This window comes from Passer montanus, unplaced genomic scaffold, assembly GCF_014805655.1.
Source record: "Passer montanus isolate IOZ18808 unplaced genomic scaffold, ASM1480565v1 scaffold182, whole genome shotgun sequence".
NCBI lineage: Eukaryota > Metazoa > Chordata > Aves > Passeriformes > Passeridae > Passer > Passer montanus.
The window spans coordinates 11111-32236 of NW_024365604.1; the positions used below are offsets into that span (position 1 = coordinate 11111).

Consider the following 21126-nt stretch of genomic DNA (forward strand, 5'->3'; position numbering starts at 1 on the left):
TTCCACTGTCACCTGAGTTTCTTTAGACTTTTTCTTTCCACCAAGAATAGAACTATATATAGATATATATACACACATACATATAATTGAGTGCATGAAGTAATTTCTTTACTCTTGCAGATTTTTCTGAAGAATTCTATATGTGAAGTCTAAAAGAGGCTTTGAGATACTCTACAAAGATGCTTTGATTTGAGATGCTTAAAAATAAATAACAAAGAATATGTTCCTTTAAGCAGCAAAGCAACATAAATCCACACAATTTCTCCAAGATAACGGAAAAATGTGTACAATAGTAATCTTTGGCACTGAAAGCAAGGGCATCCTCTTGTATGTCTTCAAATATTTACAGGAAAGAAAAACTTATAAATCAGATTAAAACGGTATCTGTGAGGTTTCATGTAATGGGTACTGAAAACAGTAGCTAGAAAAACAATTGGGATGTTAAGGACTGTGTGACAGCAGGATGCAACACAATAACATTTGATAAAATATATTATGTTCCACTGCACCCTCCCATGCTTACAAATCTTTTTTCCTTAAGACAGTTCTGTAAGATAAAAAATGAATTTACTTATAACACCCTTGAAATCTTTTAAGGGCTCCAAAACTTAATAGCAACAAAACCCAACCAACGGCAATAACAAAAAAAACCAACAGAAGCTGAGGTTATAATACAATATCAGAAACAGTTCTCTGACTAAAGGCATTTACTGATTTTTTTCATCTTACAGACTTCACTTTCTCTACTCAAATCCATCGTGATATTTTCTGCCAAAGCCTGATTTATTTACTCAAGTAAATATTCCATCCACTAGGTATTCTTGTGTGGGCTGTCTGACCACAGCTGCAAATTGGCAGGCTCTTTTTCTTCTTTAATTCATGATGAATGTGTGTGTCACTGCATCCTATAAACGCTACTGAGCATACATTCAAGCTTTGTTCTTAGTGAAAGTGGCACTTGAACCCTTGCAGTCAAGATAGCTTAGTGACTTAACACTTTACAGGTATAATAGCTGGTTATGTACTTCTGATATAACATGTTCTTCCAATGACACAGTGGATATTGAAACAAATCCCCACTGTGGTCCCATTGCCATTTCATAACATCTTTATGATGAGGTGTGTATTCTGTATTTATTGTACAATACTTGTGCTTTATTGCTGTATGCATTTCCCTGTTGTTAATTTAAGTGCTCCTCTATTATGTAACACATACAATGTTTTAAACTCTAATGGCATCCTATGAGGACTGGCATTAGAAAAATACCGATACTTCAGATCATCATAATAGTGATACTTGACTGGTTTTCCATGTAAATCCTTTGGGAATGGCCAAAATCCGTACAGGTGAATTTCATCACAAAATCTGGTGGCAAGTGTATACATGAGAAGACCAGTGCTGGGTCGCTTAATGTGAACCTTGTTTGTCAGCCAATAGCTGCAAAGAAAGAAAAAGTGCATTAAGAAACTCATATAACTTCATGTGAAGAAATCGTGTGAACTTATTTTATCTACTACGCATTCATTTTACACTATGAATAGTGAAAGTCTCCTTTTCTCTAAACTGAGATCACAATGATACTGTTCTGGTGCACCTTTATTCCTCCTAGAAGAGGTTAAGGGGGACCTTAGCACAGCACTAGAAAAAACCTGGCCAACTAAGAGACTTACTTCAGGCTTTAATTCCAACATAATATCATGTCTGCAGAAGCTAGACCAACCTCCTCAGCCGATCAGGGAACAGCCCCTTGCTATAAAGTCTGACCTGTTGCAGTATTCATGTTATCAAGCAAGCCCTATGCTGAATATTTGATTGGTCTGGTGGTTACTTCACAAATTGCTTGTCTAAATAGAAAGCAAATGGAAATTATAAACCTAAGTTAAGAATGTAACTTTCAGAAGTCAGTAAAAGAAAAAGGAAGTATAAAAGATGTACTTCCTTGTGATTAAACACATAAAACTGCATGTTGTTAAAGGCAGTCTCCAGATAAGCAAAACCTTACACTACCGATTTTTAAAAGGTTTTGTTTTGTACTCAAACATTCACTGGTCCAACTGAGACTACAAGACAATTTTCCTGAGCCAGTACCAAGAAGTTTGGTTATGGCTTTAAAAGCAGTAGAGAGTTTTCAAAGACACAAATGAAAACTTAACTGGATTCCAGCATATAGCTCATGTTACTACCCTCAAAGTCTGTCACCAACATTGTTCTACATCTTTAACCTTTAAAATCATTAAAATAGTGCCAGCTACTGCTGGTAAAACACTTCCCCCAGTGTCTGATTCAATAGAAAGTACACAAGTATTTTCTATGAAAATGAAAATGGTCACTTAGATTATTAAACCTGGTCATTCCTTTGCCACAGACAAACAACAACCATGCACACACCTGTAGAGATCTGACTGTGGAAATGTGTGACTACAAGTGAGGGAAATAAGTATGACTTAGCATGACCAGACAAATGTGAAACCATTGCAGTATGCCACTGTACTCCTAGTTGTAGGCTGTGAATTGCTTCTACCACAGTCTAGGCAGAAGGTCAAGTGAGATAAACCCACCAGACCAGAGTTAGCCTTGTTTTAAATGGCATTTCAATGAGGCTGAAACTTAAAATCCAGAGTGCTATAATGGCATTTGTGATGTAGCAGGAGGAATGTCCCACCATCCAGTATGAGATAGGACAGCAAAACTATGACTTTAATCAAAGTTTAAAGTATGTTAAAAGCAATAGATAATATGCAACAGTTAAATTAACCATCCCATTGAAACTAGCCTTTTCAGTTTCAATCTTTGCCAAAACCATAGCTTTGAATCATAGATAGGTATGCATGTGAAAGCTACTTTGGTACTTTTGGTGGGTTCTTTGATTTTCTTTGTTCTGTTGTTGGCTTTTTTGTTGTTGTTGTTGGGGTTTTTTTTGTTTGTTTGTTTGCATAACACTGAGTTTATTTTTTGAAAACTGAAGGACCCTGCAAGCAGAAAACAGTTCTGAGCTAACTGCTTCTCCAAAGCCAGCATAGGGAGAATTTCACTTGGGTGTAAAAACAGGATGGTAAAAAGCATATTTAAGGGTGAATGCAGTTGGGAATGGGTACATCTACAAATGACACATGAATATAAAATTTTTTATTGTCTTCATAAACACCATTTTTTAGACATAACATGCTAAGCAGTTTTCTTTTCACTCTGACAAACTGCAACTCTAAGACAAGATAAACCAAAGGAGAGACTCCATTCTAGAAAATAAGTTTATTTATGAAAAAGTTGCTGGAGAAAGAAATCAGAACACTTTTAGCACTTCATATCACAGATACAGCAGAACAGTTTAAAAGCTAATTACTTAATTTTTGTACAAACAGTAGTGGGTACAAACTGGTACCAACTCTTGAGAAGTTGGTACTTTAATCTCATGTAGTCATCCATCTAATATGAGGGTTTCAAGCCAAACAGAAGTCAAAATTGATGCATCCGGTACTACAGGGTACCACTACTATCATTCCAGCTGAATTTCAACCTTTCAGGAATAGGATGCTCGTGGCAGAAAATTAAATCAGTAAACAGGTAAATATGAAAAGGAAACTACATCTTACTTAAGCATTTCTGTCCAGAAATAAGTATGTAATGAAGGAGTGAGATTCAATGAAGACCCTCTTACAATTTAAGAGCATAAAAACATATATTCTCTCCTGTTTGTTATACTAAGGTATTATACACCAGAAGTTCAACTATTTCTTTTTTACTTAACACTTTTTTTTTGTGCAGATTGTTGCAAAGGAATCTAAAGTGAAAGAATTAAAGTGTGAAAAACAACACAGAAAATGTGACACCGAGCACAAAAGCACTGCTGAGTGCACAAGATCAACTTGAAAGTTTTCAGGGTACAATATTTTCAAAGAGCAGACACAGAAAACCTTTTTCATTAAAAGGAATAATGCACTTTATGAAGGGCTGAAACTTCATCAGAGCTCTATCCAAAAAGTCAAGATTCTGTCCTGATCTGATCTGCCTCTTTAGTAGTTAGAAAAGTTCTCTGTTTTGAGCTGAATACATCATACTACAGGACAATAAGGGAAAGTAAAGCCTACTTACTTATATTTCTATGAAACTTGCCAAGAATATCCATCAACATATTTTAAAAATTATTTCAGCCCTCAGGAATCCATTTACATGAAAAAGAGACCTGACCCTTGCCAGTAAATATGGTTAGTTTTCTATTGAATAGAAGCTGAAACGACTACCCTTGCTTCAGAGTCATCAAAGCCATCAACTGACACTCTAGCACAGTATATGCCACTGCTAAAAAACATTGCTCTCTAAACTCACACACAAAACCATTTTCAAGAGTGAAACATAGCTTAATTTTAGAAGAAGTCATCTATAAATAATTTGAGATTTCAGTTGCACTAGATCTGCACACAGACACATAGCAAAGGTGCAGCAAAACAGACCTAGAGTACATTTTACAGGCTCAGAAAGTCAAGAGCGAAACTTCCGGAGAAAAGGTTTTCCTTTCTGACAGATCAGCTCCTTACTGGAATACAACGGAAAGAGATAGATCTTCCAGTGAGGTATTCCATGGTTATCTTATTTCTGTGACATACTTGTACAATAACATATCTGCCTACTGTGCAGATAATGGAGCAAAATATAGAATTCTATTAATTAGAGAATCACAGAATTGATTCAGTTGAGAGGGACCTTTAAAGATCAGTTAGTCCTCTCCCCCTGTTCTGGGCATGGACATACTTCACCAGACCAGGTGAAGTTCCATCCAAAGTTCCATCCAACCTGGCCTTGAGTAATTCCAGTGATGGAACATCCACAACCTCCCTGAACAACTTGTTCCAGTGTCTTAACACCCTCATGATAATAATTTCTGCCTTCTGTCTAATCCAAACCTACCTTCTTTCAGACCAAAACCACTGTCCTGTTTCCTGTCTTGGAGAGATCGGTAAAAAGTCTCTCCCTCTCCAGCTTTCTTGTAGACTTCCTTCAAGTACTGGAGGGCCACAGTAAGGTGTCCCTGGAATGTTCTCTTCTCCATCTCAGCAAGCCCATCTCTCCCTGCTCTTCCTCAGAAGGGCGATGCTTCAGCCCTCTGATAATTTGTGTCCCTGCTCTGTACCCACTGCAGCAGGTCCCTGTCTTGTTTCTGCTGAAGACTCCAGAGCCAGATGCAAGACTCCAGGTGGGGTCTCAGCAGAGCAAAATTGTGCAGAATGCACTCCCTTGACTTGCTGGCCATGCTCCTTTTGATGCAGCCCCGGACACCATTGGCTTTCTGGGCTGTGAGTGTATATTTCCAGCTCATATACATATGAAGACATGTTAATGGTTCCTTCAGGTTAAGAAATCCTAATCACTCAAAAAACATTTTCTAAAATAATTTTGTAGCCATACACTAGAATCCACCAGTGATAAACTTGCAGTGTTGCAAGACTGCAACAATTTTTCTTTTACTCCCCACAGAGACATTATAAATTAATGAACTGCCTTCACAACTATAAAATGAAAGTCAACGTGCCAGTGTGTAATTTCAAATAAATCTGGTTTTGATTAATACAGAGTGAACCTGCATCAAGTAAACTACTTTTTGTTACACATTTGTTGAAAACTGCTAGCTCTTTGGGCTTTTTAAAATTCCCTTTACAGTTCTAATGGTTCTAACCACTATTTATTATTTTGTATATTTTCATTTTTATCTTGTTCCATGGAACCATTTAAAAATATGGAAATATTAAGGACTAAGATAAAACCTTAAAAATGTTGGAGAACATTTGAACAGTGTGACTGGTAGAAGTAAAAATGGTGATCAAGAAGCATGCATGATTTTACAAGGATTTGAAATGTCAGATAGGAGATGTTTTCAAATGGTACATAAACAGTCAAATCTAAGTGACATACAATATCTTTAGCAACATACAGTAGCAACGATAAAACACAAAAGAGAGAGCATCTGATAAACTAATAAGAAATAGAAACATCAGGTTGAATATCAATATTAAACAACTATTTGCCATAATTTTATAGTCCTTCTTTTTCCTTTGCTTCATTCCTTCTGCATGAAACCTCAGAAGATAAACTATTTACCTACATCTAATTATGAAGCACAGCGACAAAAGAAAAAAACCTTGTATGGAAAAGTTGCGTGGGATTGCCATTCTAGAAAGCACACTGGGCCCAACTCTAAGAATTAGAACCAGCTTATAAAACTAGGTAAAAAGAATGCAACTACATTTTAAATAAATAGGGCTACAAATGGTTTCAGAGGACATCAGTGCCCTTTTTTCCTCTTGTATAGGTTGCAAATATTACTTCTTTTCTTCTCTAGAAAGGGCACTGGTATTAGTTTGGATTAAACAGAAACAATGAAGCAAAGAGATGACTCATAATCAGACTGAAAATGGCACAAAAGTATTTTTTTCGTTTTAAAAACCTGATTTTCTACTCAGTAAAATAGAATTACCTACCACCATTACACACACAGAAACTTACAAAAAGGTCGGAGAAATAAGCTTGAAATGGGAGAAAGTGTCAGGTAAAATCCCCCAAATGGTAGTGTACAGAAAAGCTCCAGCATTTCCTAACAGCAACATTGGAAGGCAGTCACAGGAAACAGATATTTTCAGGTTTTAGGACATTTATAGCCTAAGCTTATATTTTGACTCATGTTCCGGCTGGGTCTGTTTTAGAAGTAGACTCTTCCACTGAAGAAAAAGTTTGGCTGTGAGTGGTAACAACTGCTAGAAAGAATTCCTTTGCTCTCCATCATTTTCTAGGGCTCCTTTTTCATCTACAGGTGGTACATGGCTGCTGTTCCCTATAACTGGAAAATTTTATGGACCCAGAGGTTCATTCAGACCAGCTGTGATGGATGTGGCTAGTGGATTTCCTTGGCAGAGGTTTTGTCTGTGGCATTAGGAAGGTTGTTATCAGCAGCCATCCTCAAGCTGAATGACAGTAACACAAGCCCACTCTGTGACATCTTCTATTTCTGGAGTTAAACTGAGAAATATGAACCCAAGAGTATAACCCACCTGACCCACAGGGTTAACTCTAATAGGCAGAGATCAGGCAAGATGATAAATAAACAGCCTATTTTCTATCAGCCTTATTCCCTTCCTGAAAGTAAACTTATTATACTTAGAGTAGCTATTCAAGCCTCAAAGACTATTGAAGCTGTCCCTTGATAATAACTTAGGTTAGCAAACCATGATAATAACTTAGGTCAGCAAAGGTACCAAGAAATGAATTTGACCCATGTTCTGCATAGTAACTTGGTTACACAGAACCAGTGCCACTGGGTATGTAAAATCAAATGTTCATACTAATCTTGAACTTCTGTGCTTTGTCAAAATGTGTCCTAGCATTGTGACTTTTTCTGGGAATTGGTGAAGGCATAACAAAATTATATTATTTTTTACATTCCATTAAAAATTACCACCAAAAAAATCTCTCTCCCATACCAAAAATAGGCAAATGGAATGAAAGAGGAATTTGGTTTGTTGAGGAGGGTCCCATGGAGAGTCGGCTGAGTAACAACACTCACAACCAATGTGGCTAAATGTAGTCCCACTTTATTCAGCAACTTTGGCGTATTTATCCTTCTCTATACACTGTCTCATGCCACTAATGCTTAATGCTCATTGGTTAAGTAGCTATATTCACACATACATGTTAATTACTGATTGGTTGTTATGCTATAGCATCTTTAGCTAGGGTGTGCCAAATTAGCAGTTCCCATGATATGCTTGGCATTTGGCTTCATCTTGGCACAATGCTCATTCTTCCTTGTTGTATCTATTTGAGGCCAGTACGTGATCTGTCTTCTTCCAAGGACGGTATGTGGTCTTCAGAGTAACTCTGTAATCTGCAGGCCAGAGCTGTCCAATTCCCGCAGGAGAATATCATGGCCTTGTTCAGCCAAGAATCCCTGTACAGTTTGTAAAAAGTGTGCAACTGATGGGATAAAATTCTTCAACTGTATTAGTGAACGCTTTTCGGGGAAAGCCATGTCAAATTAAGAACATGGAAAAATCTTCAGTTGGAGCAAAGATATAACAAATTCAGTTTAAGGACAGTAGACTAAAAAAGAACTATGCAACCTTAGTGCAAAGTTATAACAGTCTACCAGAGTGACTAGGGAAATTGCTAAGTGCTTTGAAACACACAGGTGACTTCGGATTAAATTAATAAAATATGGATTTCAAAAACAGACATTAATTTTTAATATTTTACGACATAAAATTAATAATATAAAGTATTAATTCTTCATATTTTATGAAGGCATTACAACAGATTATAACTGATTAGCATTTTTGCTATGAAAATTTGATCAGAATATTACTGGAGGGCTGCAATCAAAATGAGTAACTTGCCCTAATTCTAGTTTTCACCATTAGATCTAGTCTTTCCTACTGAGTGAATATCTGTTCTTAAGCTAATGGCCAATTAATATATTTCTGTAACAGAAAACAATCCTGTCTAACTAATTTTCTCTCTTTTCAAAACAATGCAAATACAGTCATGTTCAGAAGAAAAATCTAATATATGAAGAATAGGAATAAAATGCAGCATCCGCTATGCATAGTAGGGAATCAGGAAGATAATAATGGAAGGACCCACTTAAATTGTTAAATTCTGCCTTTGATCACTTCAAAATAATTTATCTGTTGCCTAGAACATCCATTCCACAGGCCTGTATTCTTGAAAGCCCATTTAAAAAAAAAATCATCACTTACATCACCTGTTAATTTTACCCTAAAAAAAGAAAAAGCTTGCTAGGAAAAGTTGTGTTGAATTTCCATTTTGGGCCCAATCCTAACAAAACAGTTATAAATGTAGGCGAAAGAAAACAACTCCGTTTTAAGTAGGGCTACAAAAGAAAGATGATCCTAGGATGAATACTCTGCCCTCATCTGAAAGCATTTCATTAATGGCACTGATACTGAAAGTAATGTTGATAAGTGCAGCCTGTAAATTTGAGAATACGTTCAGGATGCTTTTTGCTCACTGGACTATAAACAGTTATAAACTGCTTTCAGCTTGTGCCAAACTGACAGCTGAAGTCAGTAATGTCTAACACCAGGTATGGATACAGTAAAACAACATGTTCATTGCTATGCTACTTGTTAGACATTTTAAAGTTCTTAAAGTTCTGTATATATAAATACATATAAAACATATTGAAGCTCTACATAACTTCAGTTGCATAGAAGAAAAGCTGGTCTGTTTTGATTTAATAACAAAAAAATAATAATAGTTTTATTTAACTGAAGTCTCCTATTTAGAAATTATTAAAGAAAATATGCATTACAGGACCTTAAATTTGATCAGTGAAATGAACCAGAGCAGATTAATCAGATATAAAAGCTATTGATTTTACTTTCTGTCTTGGAATGATTTATGATGATAGTCTATTCTATGATTCTCTGCTTTATGCCCAAAAATGACTGCTGTACCTTTAAGGCCCAGGACTGGGTATGTGCAGGGCTGGGGATGGGGGGAGCTTACGGGGGTTTTGGTGTACAATTTCAAGGACTCATTGTGCATCTGTTCCATGGCTCTATGAGGTTTGGTTGTGCTTGGCCATCTTGGTTTTGTTGGTGCAGGCAAAAAGCTTTTCCCTTCCCTGGCTTGAAGAAGCTGCAGTAGAGATCTTTCATCTGCCTTGAGGTGAACTCAACAGCTGCAGATCTGAAAATGGAGTGGGACTGGCGGGAGCAGGGCTGCCCTGTTCCAGCCCCAAGCCTCAGGGAGCCAAGGAAGAGGAAGCACACCAAGAGGCTCCAGACCAGGTTTTTTGCCTGCCATGACTGCTGTGGAGAGGAGGTCAATACCAGAGAGCCACCAGGTGTCTTGTCTCCTGCTGGAACTCCTCTGTGGAAGCTCCACTTCCATCAGAATGAGAGTTGGTGCTACCTTGAACCATGTATTGGGAAGAAGTATTTCTCCAATATTTCCCCCATTTTTCAGGCATTTTTGGGTTTTCATTCCTCTGTGAATGTGAGGCGGAATACGAGCTCTGATGGTTCAGTGTTGTTTTTTCTTCCTTGCATTGCAGGCATTTTGTTGTTAAGAAACTCTTGGGGTTTGGTGGTGGTTTTTTTTGGTTTGGTGTTTTGTTGTTTTTTTTGTTTGGTTTTTTTTTTTTGTTTGTTTGTTTGTTTGTTTTTCCTCCACTTTCATCTAGTATTAATTTTATACTGGTGCAGGGACATTGTTGGAACTCTTTTAGAGGAGACAACTCATTACAGTGTCTCCTCTCTTAAATTTGTCTCGGAAGCAAGACATCATCAAAAACCCCATGGTCATCACTGAATGAACTAACTGAGAATTAACCAAGCTGGATAGAGGCAGGCTTCATACAAATAGAAGCATACTACTTCAGTAAATGGAGGAGGCAGAAGTTACTCCTTTACCTCCAAAGGTTACACAAAACCTTTGACCAGTCAAAAACATTCACTGAAGCATGTACCAGCATGTGCTGAAGAATGTGTTTGAACAGAAGCAATTTGCTGCATCACAACTTCATGTGGAACTCAAAGTGGCAGATTGCCTTACAAAATCCATTAAATATGAAAAGCATACTTGAACATTACAGAGGAATCCACACACCAAAGGACCAGTGTCTTTAAAGAATAAATGAATGCTCACTGTTCACATCCTATTAAATTCTAACTCATTGCAAACAATACCAACCAAAATGCCCGTTAAAATGCAATGGGATGTGACTGGAGTTCTGCCAAGCCCATCAACTTGTTTCACAAGGATATGCAATACACAAAGGAAAAAACTGTTTTTAGTCACTTCTACAATATGACACCTATGTGTAAGGCTTCAGATCCCATTATGGATTTTACAAGCAATAACTTCCCAAGAGAAATGTCAAAATGAAGAAGATTAATGGATGCTTTTACTCCACAAAATTTTCTGTCTTTAGCTTGCTTTCTGATCTGACAGCCTTCTGCATCATCTTCTCTTCTGACTATATACAAGATGAGTATAGAGAAAAATGACAAAAGACTTTGCCATTGTTGGCTAGTATTAAAAAAAAAATAGAAACATGTCCTCTGTATTGTACAACATGCTTTATTTTCTTTATGTGGGTTTCACACACTTTAAATCTGCACTGCATTAAAGACACATACAGTAGGCAGGTATCTACTATTTTTCACTTTAGTAGTGCTGTTATATATCAAATAAAGAAAAAAGGAATCCTGAACCAAACCATATACCCACTTCATTAGACTGAAAGATTAAAACAAAGCAAATTTAGAAAAAGAAAAAAAAAAAGGTTGTGTAAATGCATTTAGAATTATTTTAAAAGGAAACAGTTATCACATTACTGGTTAAAGCCTTTAAACAAAATCTGAGCTGTCTTCCTGTTACTTACAATGCTATCATAGCATATTGGCTTTACTAGGTTACCATCAACCATGTAACCTACAGTCATTTGAAGTGAGATCTTCAGTCTGCATTCAAGCTACTCAACTTTAAGTCATCAATGCTATAGAAATAATATGTGTTTACACACTGGCACATTTCCCAGATATTCTGTGCCCAGAACTTGCTTTGCATATTATGAATAAGTTTATAGAATTTGAAAACAAAACCAGAAAGACAGATTTCCTGTTCTCTTTCACCTCTGCTTCAGAGAATGATGATTTTACCAAAATAGCAATGATAGCCTGCAATCTCATGAGTTAACACAAGGAGATCTGAGGCATAATTTTGTACTCTTCACCAGTCTTTATGTATTATCCTTGCTTGTGAGAAGCCTACTGTTCTTTTAACAGATTAATTTGGAAAAGATGTTTGCTAATAACATCTTCAGAGAGCTGACATTAACATATTCATGAACCAAAACTTCCTCTATCCATATCCTCTGAAACCTGTTCTCACTCTCCTGAATTCATCCAGTTCATATTCTAACAGACTCCAGAGCCAGCTAGCATCATCCCTCAGAATCTGCTCCCACTGTGATACATCCCTGGGGGAAACCCACAAACTACAGCAAATGAACTCTTCTTTGGAAACTCACGACAAACCCCTTGTAGGCAGCAGAAATTCCAATTGCCACCAGTAATCTATGGGTCAATCCTACATTTTGTTTCTAGCGCCAGCAGGCAGAAGTACTCCTGCAGCAGGCTGAGGTGTCCTATCTGCCTGGCACTCATTTTTTGACAGCACAGCTACACTCCCTGAGTTTCACACAGCTTCCAGTGGATGCCTTTTAGAGAGGAGAACACACTGCAGCATGGAGGGAGGGCTTCTCTCGTTGATACTGTCTTTATCAGACCTCAGGACTTCTCTTTAGTGATTTTTAAATGACTGTTAGCTTTCTAAAAGAAGATAACACTGAGATTATTTTCTGAAACCTTCTTGTCATTGACAGCTATGTAAACCACCTTTTTTCCTATTGTGTTTCAATGCTCTGTCCATTATAGACTAAAAGGTGAAAAAGGCAAGGCCTCACCTGCAAAGTTTGTGCCACACATGAATCTTTCTATGAACTCATTAGCCCATCTGTGTGTTACATTTCACTTGAGACTGAATAATTGATACAAGCACAAGCTGTGCCACCTGTTGGTTTCAGTATGACTGTGAAGCACCCATTTACTTCCCCTCTGCCAATACTGCTAGTGGGTGTGCCCACACTTATATCAAAATGGAAAAAAAAAAAAAAAAAAAAGGAAACCAAACCCCCCACCTTGTGAGCCTCCAAAATTTCTGAAACCAAGGGCTGCACTTATTTTTGGTATGGCCGTATCTCAGATTCATTTACAGGTCCTATTTACTTACAAAAGTAAATGATTACTCATTTTCTTTGGAAAGTCCCCTGTATCCCAGAGGTAGGCAATTAAGTACAAATAAATGTGAAATGAAAAAGCAAGTTCTAGCAAAAACGTTTGCTAAGTCCATTTTCTTTGACTACTTCCCTGAAGACATGATACAAAAATGCAAATTATGACACTTGCTTCCACTAAATACATACTAGAAGACATCAATAAGCTGTTTTGGCAGTTTCACAAACATTAAGTGACTAATACTTAACATTTCTGTATTTTAAGCAATATGGAAATATTGCTTTAGAAGTTAGAAATTAAAGTAATTCCCTTTTACACGTTATAGAAGTAACTATTATTTTCCCAATTTTTCCTATGGTCTATTAATTCACCTGTTGAAGACAGAAGGCCAGAGCTCAGAAAAGGATTTCAATAGAGCAGTGTTATAGTATTGAATTACTGACGTGATTCCAAACAGCACTAACCTCCCACACAGGTATAGATAGGTCCTCATGGCTACAAATGAGGGTAAGGATAAGGACAAGCATAATACCTAAGAACAGGATTCACGGGAGCAACTTTGGCTGAAAGGGACACAAAAGACACAATGGAGAGGGATAGAGACTTCTGTCTAGAATGGGGCGGAAATGAGTACTGGTGAGAGACTTCAAATCTTATTCCATCCAAAACACATGCACTACTAGCATCTACCTCAACTACGGTGAGCCTTCCAACAGCAAAGGAGCACAATCGAGGTTTATCACCTAATGAATCAGTTATTTTCTTTGAAGACATGTTCTGCTCTTAAAACATCACACCAGGCATGTTAGCACTGACCTAACCCTCACAAGAGTCTGAAACAGAGCAATGCTCACCCTTTTTTTCATGTTCTAATTCTTTGATGTAAACTGAAACACGCTAACTAACAGGCTTCCCTTAGCCTCTGAAAAGCCTATATACGACTTGTGTATCATATAAACAAATTCCTTCCCTCACATGGGGGCCTGATACTACCCAGATGCTCTCACTCCCCTCCCCCTCCTCAGTGGGATGGGAAGAGAACAGGAAGAACAAAACCAAGTCAGAAATGAAGATAAAGACAGCTTTCTAGGTGAATGAAAGAACCATCTCCCACTTTCTTATTCTGCTACCACAGTTGCATTGCTTGCTGAGCATGATGCTGGATTGCATGGCATTTCCTTTGGTGGCAGGGAAGTTTTGAGGCTGTGCAAGTGCCATTCAGGCACAGCCAAAACATTGGTGTGTTATTAACAACTTTTTACCCACAAACAGAACACACAGCACGTACATTTTGGTACAAATGTTCAGGAAGATGGTAGTAGCCATTAGTCTTAGCACTTGGTAACTCCAGACAAAACATCCCCACATACTTCTCAGTGCTTCTGACCTGAAACACTTAAATCTCTCCCTCTATACCACCAAGAACCCAGAGACAAACAAATCCATTTAAACATTCTTGAAGGAACTCATATGCACTAAAAAACAAGGCTACAGAAGACACTAAGCCAAACTGCTCCTTCCTACACTGACACCATTGTTTACGTATGTGCCAGAGTTTTATTTCACTGAAGCACGACTCATGTTAACAGCCCAATGACTTGAATTGACAAAAGCAAAAGGCCAAACCATACAGTGCATATAGCTTTGTTCACTTATTTCCACATCACCTCAGTAATTAACTAAACATTTGAAGAAATCTGTTAATGGCTGGATGCTTAATACAATCATTCCTCATCACAGAAGATCAGTAAGATTAAAATTAAATGCAAACATCTTTAAAAACTCTTGGAAGGCATTACAATCAAAATAAAAAGTTGAATGGTTATTATTGCCTTATCTTGGAAGCACCACTTTAAAAAAAGGAAGGAAACCTAACAATTTTCTTTTGCATACATGTTCTAGCCAGAAGCAAAAGATAATTCATCTCATATGTCAAAAATAATCCCAAGACAAGGCATTCTCAATTCTATTAATACTACATGGCCAACATCACTCTCTGTGGATTCCCGTCCTGTTACTGGTTCATCAAAAATTAGACTACAAAAAATGTTTCTAGTTTGCTTCTCCATTGCACAGCTACACGTTTTTTACAGGAGTATGAAATGATCAAATGGGAGTCATAACACATTTATATGGTTTTCAGAAACACAGGTTTTATGTAAGGGAAAATAAAAAAAACCAACCTGAAATAAAAAAATAATACAGTAAGTACCAAAATAGGTTTCAAATAAATATAAATTTGCAGATACACTATATGAATAAAAAATGTGTTACTCCCTGCTTAGCTCCTAGGAGTCATTAGCATTAGTTAGAGCACTATTGCTCATGGTAGATAACCTAAACAACAAAACTTGGAAATGGAAAATTTCATTCCTACTCTTTCTTATGACTAATTCTGTTGCTCTCACTAGTTGAAACCTGAAATCAATCTGGGAAGAGTAAGTTTTATAAGTGTTAGCTATATAAACATTGCTGAAAAGGAACAAAGCAGTTGCCTCAGCAAGAGATAAAACTGTTCTCCCAAAACAAAAACTTACAAAAGTGTATTGTCAAAAGGTAAATAAGAATTTTAAAAACTGGATAGAAATATCCCTATTATCATTATAAACTTATCTTGGTTTCCTAGCAGAATGGACCAGGGAGTGAAAAATATAAAAAAGCAGTTTAGTGCATTGTCAGTTCTGCTTTCATGTCCTCTACTTCAACTGTCCTTGCCTCCAATGAAAACTCTCAAAAAGTGTGATATCTCTTGACAGACCTTGCTAAATCTTTCAGAAATGTGATAAAATAGAAGAACTTGTGCCAAGGAAATAAAAGTTCATCCTGTGAAACTTTAAAACAAGATTAGGGCACATCTTTAAGAGATGCACGGGTGTTGCTGCTCCAGAAAGCAGCTGCTAGACTGAAAAATCAACTCTGGAGTGTTGCCATGTCAGCAAAATCACTTCCTGCTCCCTGCATAGGACTGGATATTGGGATTAGATGAACAACTTTACACAATAGATTAGGTTCTTAAAATCCAAACTAACTGGCTTCCCATTTGTTTGTATAACTTAAAGCCAGTTCCAAGGATATCTTAGGTTAGGGCACAAGGGTATTTATAATGTAAAACTCCTATTTTTAACATCCACATATATAAAAAAACCAGGACTGTACTCCACTGAAAAGTAGCTAGTGTGAATTTTTTTTCCCAGTATTTTGAATATTTATATACATGATGCAAAGGACACAGTAATTTTACATTTAGAATTCTGTTTTCAGTGTAATGGCCATTTTTTTCCCTCAGGTGATTTATTCATCCATCTATTCCAAAACATCTTTTCTTAATAAATACATTTTAGCAGTTAACTGAAGAGGGAAGTCTGTTGTCAGGAAGAAAATAAACAGAAGTGTTTATAAATAACTCACAGTAGCTGTTTCTCAATACAGAGCTGCTGGAAAACTAATTGATTTCTGCATGTTTCAGTTTCTGAAAGTATTTCCTCTGTAACTCCCAGAGTAAAGAACTCTGAAGATGTGGTAAAGTTGCACAAAAGGTCACTGCATCCAAAGAATAGCTGTTTGTTTTGACTAATAAAGAAAAAGAGACCCTGCACTTCAAAGTGACCATTAATAGGTACAGCATACTCCTTACATAGACAAAAGTCAGAGATTTCAGTGTGAGTTCAGCCATGTTTAATGCAGGATAATACTGTTCTTTCACAGGCAGCATCAAAGAGGAAATAAACAGAGCACAGACAAATCCCACAGGATCTCCACACAATTGTTCCATACCCAAAACATGAGAAGGAATCTAATGTGAAGCAATTTCAGTGATACTGTTGCTGAGTGACTAATAGTTCAAAATATCCAGTTTCCTACTGGCTCCAATTGGAAGAGCAGCCAAGAAAACATTCTTACACGTCAAGATGAGTGTGAGAACTTTGTTTTGTGAATTTAAGAGAGGAAATACCAGCAAAAACATCACAGAAAACTAGTGTATTTTGAATCTGTGTTGCTTGTCAGGGCAAGGGGTTGGTGGTGTTCAGCCTCTTCAACAGACGTCTTCAAATATTCAACAGCAGAAGCACACACACACAACAAAAGATCTGTGCAAGGCTCTGGGAGTTAACTGACCTCCACTTAATGTACCAACTACACTGGGAAAAAAATCATGCAATGGCTCCCAAATCACTTTCAAAATATCATATTCAAAACTTACTGATCAAGAAGTGAAAAAGAAAAATAAAGGAAAAATGATCACAGGTAACCACTTGAACTAAATCTATTGAAGAAAAAAAAATCTGAATACAATGGCCATTTATGATACTACTAATTTAAAAAATAGTTATTGTGCTGGACCTTGTATGTATATAATCTGGTTTTAAAACCTAAATTCTTTCTGAGATTCTAGAGAAGCATTCATCACTCACAGCAGCTTTATTAACCATGAAATCAGCAAAACAGTAGTTTCTTTTTCCAATACCACATATACCTTCTTTTTAACCCAAAAAGTGCATAATGGACAGAAAAAAAGTTTTTAAAATTATCTCAGAATTCAGTCAACTTCTCAGTAGAGACTATCTGATCAATAGCAGTTCTGGAACACTATGTGCAGCTCATAACGTTTCTTTCATTAAAAAAGAAGGAAGAACAGGAGTGAGAATTTCAGTGCAGTGCTGTGATTGTAGCCAAACTGACCTGTTACTAGATAAAACTCTAATATAACTTTATACTGCATTAGAAATAAAGAATTTGGCGTCACTATATCAGAAGTCTAAGAAAATGTATGTTCTGCCCTTAGAAAGTGCCTAACACCATATGCTTTAAAGGTTAATGAAAGAAAAATTTGACAGTTTGATGCATATTAAAAGGAATACGGACAACACTTTTTAAACCTTGAGCCTGCACCCTTCAGCCTAAGACATTCTCTATATGTATTTAACATGCCAGGTTGGAATCATTAACCTTATTGATTATTAGATATAAAATTATTTTGCCCAAAATTCACCATATCTCCATATTTTAATAAAATTTTAGGGTCATTAAATCAAAGAGCTCTTCATATCAATTTAAATTTACTGTGGAGTTTAAAACACAAATTCAATAACTGCACAAATATATGCAGTCATATCAGATGACACGGCTAGGTATAATCTAAAATACACGTAATCCACTTAATACACAACAATTCAGATGGCAGAAGTTTTGTTGCCTCATTCAGAGAGACAATATAGGTACTAATACTTTTTTTAAGACAAAGCCCCCAAAAGGACCTTCAAACTGGCCAGTTAAAGACTGCACATTCTGAATTACCATTCACATTTGATAATTTTACCCAGATTTAGCAGATGGAAATTAAAACTGTTGTTTGAAAACTGGAAGCAATCTCAGACAGTTTTATATACACATACAAACAACCATAACTATATACTACAGACATTTTGAATACTGGAAAATTCAACACAATCATGGCCCATAAATAGTTAAAGTCTAAATGTCTGATAAAATGGAGTAACTCAGTAATAAAATACTAGTTTTCTGAAGAATTCCCTAATTTCACAGGCAATAGATCTTTTTCCAGTGCCAGAAGTGCATCACAGAGGGAATGCAGCAGTTAATCTATGAGACACAGAAAAATACCCTGAAGAATAATTTATGCCTAAGCTTTACTTTCATACTGCATTGGATAAAGGTTCAAACATCTCTTCTAGACTTATCTCTGCTGCTGTAACAGTAAGTACAGCTACACAATCAGTTAATGGTGTACAAGCCAATAGCAGTACTTTAAGGCATCTTCCTACATCCCACAAACAGCACATTTCAAGGAACTCAAGCTGAATATTACCATACTGACATAATTTGATGTACGAACACACTGCATTACCATCATCTTTTGAATGATTTTCAGGCATAGACCTATATATTTTCAGTCATAGGCCTATATATAGTAGTTACAAAGACACTGGATACTTCATCTGACAGTTTTGTTTAATTATGGGGTTAAAAAGAAAAATATCTGCTTTTAAAGCATGGATACATCTTTTTTCTAATAAGTGGTTTCATTAACATTTTTGGTGATTCTGATCAATGTTTTTGAATTGCCCAAGCATCTGGCCAAGTTCAAAAGGAGAAAGTTTGCTCCAAATCCCAGATATTTTATGAAGGAGCTCTGTACTTTCAGATCTGCCAGGTTTCATTATTTACAGGGTTGCTTCCTTACCCCTGATGCTGTTTAGATTGTATTTTTTATCTTCACAATTGTTTCCCAAAGAAGACATGTAGCACTTTCATCATACACTGAATTCAGATTATTTTTAAGATTCACTTTTCACAAAATGATGATACATTTTTTTACATAAAAGCGCATTTGGTAAAGTTATTGTGCAAATGCATTTCAGTTGTTTGCAGCAGAGCTGGCTAAATGAGTGGCGAGCATCTATTACCAAACAAACCTGTCATAAATGCAATCTATTACATCAATATGGAAAATACCATGCTCCTTTTGACACTCATTTTTTTTCTGCTTGCTAGAAATTCTAGTTATGATTTCATTGTGCTGAGGACAGACCAGTCTTTTCCATACACTTACCCTCTGACTGCATGAATAAGTCTCAGTGATGGATAGGCGGTTCGCACTTTCAATTTATTCTTAAGGATTAATGCATTAACCCACTCCACATGCTTCTCTCCACCTTTGACCATGAAAGCTGGGATCCAAAGGACACTGTCATTCAGCATGGATAGTCTACGCACAAATTTTTCTCTGTCACTCTCATTCCGAAAGCCTCCAAATGCTCTTTGTACAACTGATGGGTTCATGGTAATAAAATCAGATTTAGTTCCCACATCGGCAGAATACTCCACCACAGGAGCTAGATTGCACCTGAAGAGGAAGAAATTAATGGAAAAAATGAAAACAAATATGAAATATTAACTCAGAAAAATGTGTGCATGAAGGGAAAGTTAAAAAGGAACATGAAAGCCCATTTCAATGTAATGTAAGAAAATAATATCAGTAAAAAAAGTATGACAATACATAGTATTTTACTTAAGCTGAACAAAGGATGGTGAGAAGCAATCTTGGAATAGGCTCCTCCAAAACATTTGCACATTATCACACTCCTAATATAAACAGCATTCCATTAATTCTGCAATTTTTTATCCATTAGTTTCTGCTAATGCCAGATGTCCAATGACATAAAATTAAGTCAGCATTACTTAATACCAACTGATTACCTAGTCCTGTCTGATAAGACTAATTACCCAGAAAAAAAAAAATAAAATCATTATGTAATTGGTTAAGAAGTGGTCCTACATTCTTCAGAAAGACGTTCTGAAGACTGTAAAGCAAATATATTCCTAGGAGATAAAGTCCAGGTTTCTGATAACATGTGGGCAGATGTAGACTAAGGAAATAGATTTACACTCTTCATTATTTTTGTACATCTATTCCACAATCCATGTGCATGCATTTCAGGCTGCTAAGAGTAGTATCTTATAGAAAATTGTAGTCAGAGCATAAGAAAAAATCCCACTGAATTTATGAATTTATTTACTAGTCTGAATCTACCTTCCTTCACTTCAAAATTATTGCACCTTGTCCTGATGCAACAGGCTGTGCTAAGAAGTTTATTCCTATACTTCTTATGTGTTTCATGGCTAATAAAACTGGCTATTGTGTATTTGTATATAGACCTGAGTGTATATATAAAGCTTTTACCTGCTTTGGAATTTTTATCTAAACCTCTAATACATCTTTATGCTATGCCATGGTTTCATACTGCTGTTGGAATTTTTAAAGTTATTTTGTTAGAAGATATCAATGACCTCCCACAAATTCATGATTCATTCAAGAAAACTTGACATTCAGAGGCAAACACAGATATATTAATCTTCTTGTAAGTGAAATGAAGAAGCCTATTAACTGAACAACTTTTAAATAATCAAAGCAATATCCTTCCCTTGTTGTATTTTTAAATTCTAGCTAATTTGCCATAAGGCACAGATGCTAAATATAATCACAACAGGGATGTGGTAGTGAGGGTGTTTCTGCACCAAAAGCATTACATGCCTAGGGATTTATTCACCATAAATGAAACTATACTTTTATTGAGGTTTTTAAAGAAAGAGGAAATTCAGTAAATTTCAATCTTCTAGATATTCTTTCTCACATGCCATATTATTAGCGCCTTGGTGCCTTGTAACATATGAATGCATAGGTACAAACTTCTTGCAACATACCATCATTTTCCATTCATTCTAAAAACAACTGCAGTGTTGTCTTCATGTTAGCATGCAAGTAAGCAGGCAACAGGTGAAAGCTGAGCAAGACAA

The 21126-nt window shown here is 36.4% G+C and overlaps 1 protein-coding gene across 1 annotated transcript in view; it reads right to left on the reverse strand.

Annotated features, from left to right (window-relative positions):
• Nucleotides 1–474: 474 nt before the first annotated feature.
• The window catches only part of ST8SIA4 (ST8 alpha-N-acetyl-neuraminide alpha-2,8-sialyltransferase 4), a 45616-nt gene continuing 24964 nt past the window's right edge, over nucleotides 475–21126 (reverse strand). Inside the window, exons 4-5 of the mRNA XM_039705694.1 lie at nucleotides 19382–19675; nucleotides 475–1438 (exon numbers count right to left, since the gene is read on the reverse strand). Coding sequence (XP_039561628.1) covers nucleotides 1156–1438; nucleotides 19382–19675 — 577 coding nt within the window. The 3' untranslated portion in view covers nucleotides 475–1155. The remainder of the gene's footprint in view (nucleotides 1439–19381; nucleotides 19676–21126) is intronic.